Source organism: Octodon degus, unplaced genomic scaffold, assembly GCF_000260255.1.
Source record: "Octodon degus isolate 3935 unplaced genomic scaffold, OctDeg1.0 scaffold00124, whole genome shotgun sequence".
In the NCBI taxonomy this organism is placed as follows: domain Eukaryota; kingdom Metazoa; phylum Chordata; class Mammalia; order Rodentia; family Octodontidae; genus Octodon; species Octodon degus.
Window position 1 is genome coordinate 7,422,780 of NW_004524700.1, and position 12,071 is coordinate 7,434,850.

The following is a 12,071-nucleotide window of genomic DNA, read 5'->3' on the forward strand; positions in this document are numbered from 1 at the left end:
GTTGCAAGCACTGTCATGACAAATGTACAGAAACATGTAGCTCAACATAAAGCAGTAATGGAAATGAAGGGCCATTTCTTTAATGTTATGACAACATACTTCCAGGAAGGATCTTTTCTTCAGTTAATTAAACATTTCAATAACATAAAGGGTAATGGATTAAATGGAAGTCAGCTTGTGAATTTTTCTTGAAAATAAAATTCCAACTGTATTAATCCATGCTTGTGTTCACTTCGGCAGCACATATACTAAAATTGTATAAATCCATGTTTGTTAAACACTATAACTAAAATTTCCAAATAAGCACAAAAGGAGATAAAGTAGTTAGTTACCTTTTTGCTGGAATAGTCCAGAGGAAAATAGTTACTACAAATACAGCAGGCAAAGTGTTAGGTTGACCAATCTAGAAGAATATACTGTGCTAAATTTCAGTCTCAAAGTGTGCTAAATGCTCATCATTAGTATGGCACATTTTGGTCCATGATGTGGTTGAATGCCAAGACATCACAATTTGTTACAGAAACATAGATTACTGTCGCATCTTTAAATTTTTAAATATATTTTTAAAAGCCAGGTGTACTTTCACATACAAAGGCAGTTTTTCCCAGGAGGAATTTACAGGAAGTAGTCTGGGGTGCATTGAGTAACATGAGACTCTCCACGATGAGGTGCTGGGTCAAACTGAAGAAAAGAATATTTTAAGGTATCATCCAATTCCATGATAGCAGCCTGGTTTCCACAATGGTAGCAGTAATTGGGTGCACTAAATATGGTAACCACATTCCGATCATGACACCAATTGTATCTCTCCATTACTAGCTGTTGGGCACGAGAAACCAGTATGAGACCGTTGGCATGGTTAAATGTTTCAGAAGTATCTTGTCCAAATGTGTATCCAGCACCACGTGGTGAAATACTCCATCCACCACGATCATCTGGGTCTGACCATAAGAGATCACACATTGGACCCTCATGTGGAACTTCTTGTAAATGATCCAGGGCTCTTATATGACCCAGTGTATCTATGGGTGGAGAGAGGCCACTATAGAGGCAGAATGTCTGTCCATCTGCTAACGCTGTAAGTGGAAGATAATCAAAGAGACCTGTAAAATATTTCCAAACATTGGCATTTCCGTATTTTCGTAGACATTCATCATAAAAACCTACTTGGGTAATTTGTCGGCTTTCATGATTTCCTCTCAGTATGGTAATGCGTTCTGGATAACACGCACCTTTAATGATACAAGAAGAATCACAGTCTCCACAGAATAATAACCTCTGTCTACACAGTCGCCCATAAATAGATAGTTTGTATCTGGTGATTTTCCACCAATTCTAAAGAGCTCCATAAGGTCATGGAATTGGCCATGTACATCTCCACAGACAAGGAACCTCTTGTATATTTGATTCTTTTGTTAAAATTTCCATAGCCTTTTCGCACAGGGTCCGCACTTGGTTCTCATTCAGCTGCTTGCACTCATTCAGCTGCTCGACCCACTGGTCCAGCTCCTTGGTGAACACCTTGTCACCCATCTGGGTGTGTTTTTTATTGGGTTGATGTTATTTAAAGTTGTATATGCTTTGGTTACTGAATGTCAGATAGTTTCCCCATATTTGGGAAGTTTTCTGCTATTACTTCCATATTGTTTTCACATCATTTGCATTGACTCCTTCCTTCTCATTGATGACTATTAGTCTCACATTGTTCTTCTTTGCATCGTCTTGCAGGTATTGAATTATTTTTTTCTGTATCCTAGTTGTTTTTAAGAGATCTTTTCTTACTTTTCACTAGCTGCAATGGTGTCTTTAAGATTTGAAAGTCTATTCTCATTTTCATTCAAACAGTTTTGCCAGCTTGTGATTGAGGTTTTAACTTCCTGTATATCACTTTGGATCTGCTTCATGCATTCTATTTCGTTCCTGTGTTGCTTATTCAAGGATTCCATCATTTTTATATTCTGCTCTACTTTTTTATCAGTGTCTTCTTTAGAAGGAAGCACTTAGTACTTCTTTCATTATAGTTATCATTTCTTTTTTTAACTTGAGAAATTATTTCTGATCTGATTTCCTCTATACCTTTCTGCAGTTGTTTCTTTACTTCAGATGCTATTATTTCAGAGATTTCAGGCATGTGATTTCCAACTTCTTCTATGCTAGTGTTTTCTGCATTTGTTCTGGGTGGGCTCGGGGCCTGAGACTGCATCTTATTCCTTCTCTTGGTCATTTTCTATAGCACTGTCATCTGCCCTTTGGTTTAGAGCTTAGATAGAGTTATTACCTTAGCACCAGATCCCAATCTATGAAGTTCAGATTCCTCCAGGTGGGTGTGGTTTGGATCTGGTTGCTTTGCTCTACTTCTTCCTTTTGTAGCCCTTAGAGTTGAACCCTCTGTGCCACTCTGGCAAGCTGTTCCATTACTGAATCAGCTGGATGCATCTTTCCTCTAGCCTCTTTGCAGGGAGTTCTGCTACAGGTTCCACACTGGGCCTGGACTCGGGGTCGAATGAGGATGCGGTGGGCCCTGGGTGGTTTCACTCACAAGCTGGGCCTGTGCTCTGGGTTAAATGAGGATCTGGCGGGCCCCGGGTCGTCTCACTCACACACTGGGCCTGCACTCTGGGTCGAATATATAACTTATTAAATCTCATGTAAGCCAGGTGAGCTTGAACTGGCCCCCATTCAGCAGACGAGAAAAGTTGAGTTTCAGTGACAAGTAATTGCTCATAAGTTTATAGCCCAGGACTCTTGACTTTGAGCCTTTGGTTTCTACTGCTGCTGTCCTTAAGGGGCTTCCTCTCCTGCCCTTAGGCCTGTGCTGCTTTGGGACACTTTAGGGAGAGACAGTGTCCTTCTCCTGGGAGGGTCTTACTAGCTGCTGTGCTTCAGCTGAGGATTTTCACTTGGGCTTTATTTTTGACCTGTTCCATTTGCATCTTACCACTGCCACATAGCTTGGCACGGATGTGGAAACTGTTTCCCCTTTTGTGTTTCTGTGGTTGGCTTCAATTCCGTAGTCAACAGGCCAGTTTTCTCAAGGTAGAATACCCATCACTACCTATCAGTCCTTGAGTTGACTGTGTTGCTACCAAGAGATTCCACACATTACAAAAAGAAACTGCCTTCTAAAGAATTTAAATGTTATATTTTTAACTGTCATCATAGAAAAGGAAATAATATCTCACTAGCTGAACTATGGGAAGTGTCTTCACATTCCACCTGACACTGCACTTCTTAGCTCTAAAATACTTCCTGAGGGAGCATTTGACCAGATGTGATTGGTACTAAAGGGCAGCAGGATGCGTACGAAGTTTAGTTAGTTGTGCTTTTCAGACTTGTGGAGAAGGCTGCTCTGTGATGGGCACTGTGTGACACTTTCAGGTGGTCTCTGATCATTTTGTCTTAGGAACAATGCCAAGAGGTAGGGATGATTATTATGAGCTTTCACATGAGAAAGTGTCAGTAAAGCTCCCTGAGCATATGGCACTTCACAGAACCATCAACTACAGGCTCTTTGGACTTTTGAAAGTATGCTGTGCTTCTCTAGGACTCTGAGAGACTACGTTACCACAGAAAAAGGACACTTGGTACACTAAAGGCTTGGACTGCAAGCTCTTCAGATATTTTCATAAAAAATTCTAATGTATGTTGAAAGGTGTTTTTAGGAAGATAAACACATGAGTCACACAAATACAAATTAGATATATCAAGGATTTTTCTTAGTGAGGGATCCATATGTCTTAGACTTCAAAGAAGACTCCTAAGAGCAACTCACAGCCAAACAAGGAAATCAGGAGCCTGCTGCAGCTCCACAGCAGACTGTGTTTGTAACTCTGTGCACAGCCATTTGTAGTACTAGTTTTGTACAACTTAGAGATTTGCAAAGTAGCAGAGTACAGGACAAAAAAGGAATCAGAAAAAGGTTTGTTGTTGATTCCTAGTACTCCACTGAAAAGAAACCCAAAGAATTCCAAAGTCACTAGTTTCTCTGACATACATATTTGTTAATGTTTTGCCTTTTTAAGTGAGTGTATTTTCTGTGTCTGTATCAGGCATGGAGTGAGTAAATTGGCTTGTCACTGTGTTGATGTATATCAGTGGTTCTTAATCGTTTGGGGTCAGGAAAAGACACACCAGAATGCATGTGCAGATCAGGTTAAGGCCCCCAGATGTACTGATTCTCCCAAGACAACACTTTCTCCATCTGTGGGGTGTAAGTACAGTTTGGGGCTTATGGCGCCTGGTACTAGTCTTCTTTCTCTGAATGAAAAGGTTGCCTCTGGCTTGCTGCCTGGGTCATAGCTTTTGACCCTTCCAGGGCCAGCCCTCCTTCCATTAACACCTGTTGCTTCTGCTGGCAGTGGCCCCTGCCCACATACTATACTATCTTTCTCTCTTCCCTCCCCTCTTTTTCCCTCACTTTACCAGGTGTACCCTCCATTCCCTTTCTTCCATTGGTTTTCCTGCTTTTCTTCTACAGTGTGGCCAGATTTCAGTGTGGCCAGATCTTTGTGGTGAGGTTCTCTCTTGGCCTGCTTATTACTTGCACAATACTTCTGTTTGTTTCAGCTAGTTTTTGTTACCAAAGCTGCCTTTTTACCAAGACCCATGTAGATTTGGAGTTATTCAGATGCAAGAGAGCTAAGGTTTTGTGTAATTGTTTAAAGAAACTATTAACAGACCACAGCAGCCAGATGTGCTCTCCAGATTGTTTTCTTTTCCAGCTTTCCTAATACTGGGCCCAGTGGGTCAAATTTAGATTGGCAAGAATTTGTGGTGACATGTCCCTCTGTAGGCACTGTTTACAATTCCAAGTATAATAATTTTGGTGGGTGAAAAATTACATATTTGCCGGTGAGGTGGTAAAGAAAGTGACTTGAATACTTCACTATATACCACAAGCAAATTCTTAGTAGGAATAGTTAAGGGGATTTTTTGTTAATTTTCAGCAAACCAGAGTTTTTCATTAATAATGTTCTTAAAGGACTTTTCCTTTGTTCCTTTCTCCTTTGTTACTTGTATATGTGGGTCAGCATTTTTTTTAAACCAGTATTTACCTCCAACTTTGTAAGTGTTGGTACTAAAATTAGGATTGCGTGATATTGGCTTCACAGCAAACAGTGCTGACTAGTGTTAATAAACTAAACCAGAAAGAGAAGGAGGTAAGTTAAGGAGGTGTAAAATAACATTACTCCCTATTGTTTGGTAAAATAATCATGGTATTTTTGACATAGTGATAATTCTTTGTATGTTCTTGACATACAGCATCATTTTTTCATTCATCAACAATTTATGTTTCTATTTCCAAAAGCGTAAGATTAATCTTGGTAGGTAAAAGAGCAAATCATGAATTGATACTTGGAGCACCTTCTTGTTGGGGAACACCTGTGCACATCTTAGCTGCTGCTTTGATGGGCCCTTGATTCTCCTCTATCATATATTTAAACACAGATTTAAATTCCACATATTCAAACAGATTAAGTCAGAAGCATTACAGCTTGTGACTCAAAATATTCCTATGATTGTTCTTCAATGTTTTCTCTTTGTGTACAGCAAATCTTTCCTCTTTAAAATAACTAATGGATTATAGTAATAGAAACCACACTCTGAAGGGAAGAAAGCCCCATATTTAATGAGGTAAAACAAAAACTTTTTTCTTTTTAAAATATGCAAGCAAAACACCCATACATGTATTTAAAATTCCCATTTTATAGGCCAATATATTTTCACTGAGAAGTCCTTAAGTATAGTGACGAGATGAGAGGACTCACCTCTGCCTGTGTTTCAGGTCCTCCTCTCCTAGGAGAGGGCAAGGTGAGCAAGACAGGCACAGTTTTGGCTCTTAGAGCTTAGGTGCTTATTGGAAGAGGTAGAAAATGTAATTCTAGGCAAAATAACAAGGATTTGAGAAACAAGAAGATATGAATAGTTAGTGAAGAATGTAAGTGAAGCTTCGTTTTCTAATTTACATTTTTAAAATGTGGCTACTGTTGAGAAGAAATTAGAAAAGAGGTTGGATTAGGTGATGTCCATGGAGATGGAGGTAAGTGGAGAGAACTTAGAGAACTGAGAATGTAAATAGAAAAATTTTGATAATGGGCCAAGTAAGGAGAGAATGGATGACCAGTGACTCTGGGTCTCTGGCTTTAGCAAATGGCCCACAGGGAAACTCAGAACCGAGGTACTGAAGAATGGAAGAGGAACACTTCCAAGGCAGGGATCAAGGTTTCGTTTCTGGACCAGGCTTAGCTGTAACTCCTGCAGAACTACAAAGAAAGAAACAGAGTACTTTAATTGGTTTTGGAAAGTAGGTCTGTAAAAGAGCTCAAGGCTGGGCTCGTACAATCATAGGAGCCATTGGCACAGAGGTGTTATCTGGAGGCTTGCACTGAGATCACACAGGGTGAGCACAGACTGAAGAAAACCTTGGTTGGCACAGGCCTGTATTGAGAGAGCTGGTGGAGGATGTGAAAGTGATGGATGAGGCTGAGCTGGAGTAGCTAGCACCAGTTCATTTGCAAGGAAAAAAAAAAAATCACATAACCATCAACCACACATCCCTGGCCGGCAGCCCTCCACCACAACCCCTGTTGGCTCAGAAGAACTTTTCTGATGGTGGAAAATAAATCTACTGTGTGATTGGAGAGGGAGAGAGATCTTCATCCTAATTTAAAAAGACTACTCCCTGGAATAACCAAAGGTAAAATGAAAGTGTAGCCTAGTAGGGCTTGAAGCTCTGCTCACAGAAATGTGAAAACCTCAGTGATCAGCTTTCCTTTCTGGTTCAGACTTGTTATAGTAAACAGAGAATGCCTTGCTCAGTCAGCAGTAGATTTGCCCTTTTACCCTGTCTTGCAGGAAGTTAAAGCGCCGTGCCATAGAGTTCTTGTTTTCTTTATGTTTGAAATTAAACAGGATGTTGAGATTTAATAAGAAAAGTAACTGAGAAGTGGTGCAGACTTGTAAGTCTGGCCTTAGAAATGTGGCCCAGAGGAGTCTGATGAATACCTCCATCTCTAGCTTCACGTTTTCCGAACATAGTACGTCCATCTGAGAAGCCTCTATAAACATGGATGAGGCATTTGTAGCCTGGGCCATGTTTTGAAGATTAAAAACAGAAAAGCCTTTCAACCTGATATCAAATAGATTGTAGAAATCCTAGTTATTTGCTGTGATCTAGGAATGTGTGGATATCCCTTCCTGTATAAATCAGGTGTATCTCTTGAAGTTTGTATCAGGTATTCTAAGGTGAAAGATTACTTTTGGTCTTTTTATGTTAACCACATGAGTACCTTTCTTTTGGCACAACTTCTTCAGTGTGAAATTTAATTTCTTCTGCAAATCATTGCAGAAATAAGAATAGAAATAGACTACTGCTTAACATTTTTAAAAGCTGGGGACCTACATAAAGTTAGCTGCTTTTCACACAGTTTCACTTTTTTCTTTCTCAAAATATATTTTGGTTCTTCTGTAGTTTCATTTCATGTTTCAGAAGTATTTAAATATTGACATTTGTGAGGGCACCATTTATAGCTCAATCAAGACATTCTTTCATTGTATGTATGACATTATATGTTTGTGAATGACATTCTGGCTATCAGGAACCACTTTTTGTCTCTGGTTCTGTATCCTTACCACAAGCCACTTTCACATCTAACGTGGCTGCTCTGTGCCTGAGTTTCACATCTAAATGATGGCTGTACATTGAGGAATCTTTTTTACATGCTCTCCTATCCTGAATTTCAAAATAGCTACAGTTTTGCTTCTTAATGATGCTAGCCTGTCCAAACCAGAAATAATTCTATATTATTGATGCTATAACTCACTCCTACCTATATATTTCGGCTTCTTATCTTTCATTACCAAATGATTACTTTTGAAGATCCAGCCTAAAGTGATTCACTGGCATATTATATAAAGAGAGCGGTTACCTGTGGAATCACAGGTAGAGTAGACACCCTGAGAAATGCAATTCTGAGGCCCTCAGCGAACAGGGATAAAATGTTGCTCCAGAAGAGCAGCTTTGAGAGTGCACCCTGCCCAGAGTAGGGGAAATTGTAGTAGAATTATTCACTCAAAAGAGTGAATTGGGGCCAGGGAGATGGCTCAGTGGAATAAGCGCTTCCCTGGCAAGCACAAAGGCCTGAGTTCAATCCCCGATTCCGCCAAAAAAAAAAAGAGTGAATAAACCCTTTTGAGCATTGTCACTCACTGGCTGTAATCTTGAAGCATTACATATAGTATCATTAATATTTAATATGTACAACTATTTATCATGTGTGTCTTAAACATCAATCAAATTAAAAGTTATGATCATTCCAAAATTAAAGTCTGAGGTTCAGCATTTTCAGGTAGCATATTTCATTAGCTAGTGAAATGTTATTTCCTCAAAGTTTGTAACAATTAAAAGAAGACAGTGGGCCTATTCATTAGACATAGGGAATGGCAATGAAGTCTCCAATGAGAATTTCCTTCCGAAACTTGCCTTCTAAGAATTAAAATTCATGGTGCTTAGGATACTAGACTGGTGAGTACCAGTCAGCGCTTTATGCAGTTTGATTGTTTACAACTGGATTGTAGAACAAGGCTTTCCTTTTGATTTTTTATGAATTTATCATCTTAATGTCATGATTTTACCATTTATCTTTCATTTAAATCAATTTCTTAAAATTGCTCTGTGTTGCTGTTGTCCAGGGGACAAGTATAAAGGTGATTTTGTGTTTTTAATGAGTTTTATAAAGTTAAATAAGGTAAAAATTTCATGAAATCTTACCACTTTGAGACATACTATTTTTGTTTTCAAGAAAGTTACCGACTTTAATTTCTAAAGAAAGTATTGGCTACCTAGCAGAAAGTATAAAATATTTGAATTATTCATCAACCTGTTAATTCCCACAAATGAGAACATAGTATCAGAAATACAGAAAAGCTTCTAAATATTTTTGTTTTCTGAACAAAAACATCAGCAGACAGGAAGCAAACCACAAATAGTGGGAAAATGAGAAAATATACCCTAATGTTTGGTTTTAATTTGATTATCTTAGTACTGCTCTTTTATGCTTTCTGTCTCTTTCTCTTTGTCCCTGACAGTGGCCACAGATGTCTTTAATTCTAAAAACCTGGCCGTGCAGGCACAGAAGAAGATCTTGGGTAAAATGGTGTCCAAGTCCATCGCCACCACCTTAATTGATGACACAAGTAGTGAGGTCCTGGATGAGCTCTACAGAGTGACCAAGGAATACACCCAGAACAAGAAGGAGGCGGAGAGGATCATCAAAAACCTCATCAAAACGGTCATCAAGCTGGCTATTCTGTATAGGAATAACCAGTTTAATCAAGATGAGCTTGCGCTGATGGAGAAATTCAAGAAGAAAGTTCACCAACTTGCCATGACCGTGGTCAGCTTCCATCAGGTGGAGTACACCTTCGACCGGAATGTGTTGTCCAAGCTGTTGAACGAGTGCAGGGAGATGCTCCATCAGATCATCCAGCGCCACCTCACCGCCAAGTCACACGGACGGGTTAATAATGTCTTTGATCATTTTTCAAATTGTGAATTTTTGGCTGCTTTGTATAATCCCTTTGGAAGTTTTAAACCTCACTTACAAAAACTTTGTGATGGTATCAACAAAATGTTGGATGAAGAGAACATATGAGCCAGTGCAGTAAGACTGTAACTGTGATTTATCTGAAGATGGGACACTGCTGATTCATGAAGGAAAAAAGAATTTTTTAAAGATCACACATATTTCAGGAAGACATTGCTCAATTCAACCGTCAGACATTAATGGTAGTCCTTTTTATGAGGCTTGTTTTATTTGAAGAAAGACATATTGCCAAAAGTTCTGGTTAAAAGCTTCTTAATGAGGACCAGATTTGAGAAGGATGAATGCAAATGTAGAGTTACTCGAAGGAAAATAAGTGTGGCTCCAAACTTTATGACTTTTTTAAAGAGCAATTGTTGGTGGCTAATATGTACAAAGTTACCTATTTTGATTCAGTTTTGTTCCTTACTATATACATGTACCTTTTTTTCAAAGCCAAGAGCTTTCTTTTGCTATTATTGCTTCTTTTGAAACAATTCTATATTCAAGTTTACCCTAGATGCTTTGTTAAAGGTTGTGTCATTGATATTCAAGGATTATATCTGAGGCAGTCACACTGAACCTCAGAAAACTGTATTCTGAAATCAAAACTGTGGAAATGAATGATACTAGACATTATGAATGTGTCCAGTATAATAACATACTTTTGAAATTGAGTGTTGCTTTGTAGTACCAACAGTGATGCTTAAGTTCTCAAAACTGTAATAGCATCTCATTGCCTTGAAATGCTTGCCTTAGGGCTTACCCTTGACATCCTAAAAATGTGCTGATAAAATCTCCATTGTTAACCTCTCTTTCATGTGTAAGAGGCAAGAGAGAAAATCTAGATAAGTCTGATAGGGGCACAACACAAGCAAGTAGAACTAAAAAGATTCAAGAATCTTTGTTTAGAGATGAACCCATCAAAATAATTCAGGAGATTGAAGGATCAAAGGGAAAAATTTTGCTAAAGAACGTGACCATGAAGATAAATGCATTTCAATGTTTTTTTTTTTGAAAGGTTTGATAAATAAAGAATGCCACTTTTATATTTAGCAAGGTTTTGGTATTTTGTTATTTGCTGTTTAATGAGTAAACCAAAGAATATTTACATTTTAAGCCACTTCAGTATTTTTTCTGTGTAACTTTTGGTGTGTGAATAAAGGGCATTTGCTTATTGTTATAAAAAAGAAATGAGGCCCAGGGAGATAGCTCAGTAGAATAAGTGCTTGTGTGGCAAGCACAGGGTCCTGAGTTCAATCCCCAGTACCACCAAAAAAAAGAAAAAGAAAAGAAATGGAAAATTGCTGACCATATATCATATAGGAAGTAACAGATCCATCTACTACCAGCACTAAATGTCCGCATTGTCACTGTGTCAATGATTAAGAGTACTCTCTGATGTTAAATTTACCTGCCTTCAGTAAACTGACATTAAAATATAGCTTACCATAAAAGATCCCATAAATGAAAATTCCAGAAGTTGAGATTCTGCTTTAAGATCACAGCCCAGAGAGGGGTGGTCAGTTTCTCAAGGACCCTCATTTGCTTGGCTAAGATGAGTAGTAAGGGCAAAAAGTGTCTCCATGTTTGATATTAAATCCTGACACTACAGTTAGACCTAATATTAACATTTGTACTTTGTAAAGTCAGTAAGTGATTGTTAGAATTTTGAAACAGTAGCATAATGACGACAGAGTTGGTCCCTTGAGCCTCATAACATACCAAGTCACACATGAATGGGGTTCAGCAACCTTTGACCACTTTTTTCCTCCTAAGGAAAAGCTGAGAGTGTGATCAGATGCAAACTATGGATTTCATCCATTCTGTCCGGTACTGTATCTCTCGGAAGTAAAGAAGGCGAAGTTTCTGGGCAGTTGGTAAAGGAGTTTCTTGCTTGTATTTAGCTATGTGCAGAACCAAGTCAAAAGAAATTTAGATCTGCCCAGCACATTGGGGTGAAATTGTTGTACCTGATGGCTAACAATCAGATGTGCTTAGGGCAACAGAAGGAACCTTAATTTTTTGGGAGGCAAGGAGGAGCACAGTCCCATCTGAATCTATAGCGATTGGTTCTAGGACTCTGAAGATAGCAAGATCTATGGGTACTCAAATCCCTTGTCTGAATGGTAGTATTTACATGTTAGGCTACCTTTTCCTAAAGCAGTGATGGTGAACCTTTTAGAGCTTTCAGTGATAAACAGCCTGCTGTGGCATGCATGCGGTATGTTTCTCACCACTGTCCTATAGTCTTTTAGCCATTTATAGATTATTTATAATACCTAACACAGGATAAATGCTACCGTGCTTCTGTGGACATAGGAGCCTGCTGGAAAATAAAATAATCAGCCTTGAAAACTGGAGATAGGGCCGGCCAAACAGCTCAGTGGATTAAAGCGCCTGCTTAGGCAGACACAGGGGCCAGGAGTTCAATCCCCGGGCCTGCTGTGCCAGCCCCACCCCTGGGGTGCACTGAGAAGGCGATTGAGA

General features: G+C 39.0%; 1 protein-coding gene and 1 pseudogene across 4 annotated transcripts in view; one reads left to right on the top strand and one right to left on the bottom strand.

Moving 5' to 3' along the window:
* Positions 1-10,636, top strand: part of Tnfaip8 (TNF alpha induced protein 8) — a 140,199-nt gene extending 129,563 nt beyond the window's left edge. For 2 of the 4 annotated variants that reach the window (XM_023700554.1, XM_023700553.1), the window contains exon 2: positions 9,088-10,636. In XM_023700554.1, the coding sequence (XP_023556322.1) occupies positions 9,088-9,653 (566 nt within the window). In that variant the 3' untranslated portion in view covers positions 9,654-10,636. Of the gene's footprint in view, positions 1-4,191; positions 4,211-8,414; positions 8,525-9,087 lie in introns of those variants that run through there. The other 2 variants (XM_023700555.1, XM_004640601.3) reach the window with 2 other exon arrangements.
* On the bottom strand, positions 540-1,533 carry LOC101570591 (annotated as a pseudogene).
* Positions 10,637-12,071: the final 1,435 nt, after the last annotated feature.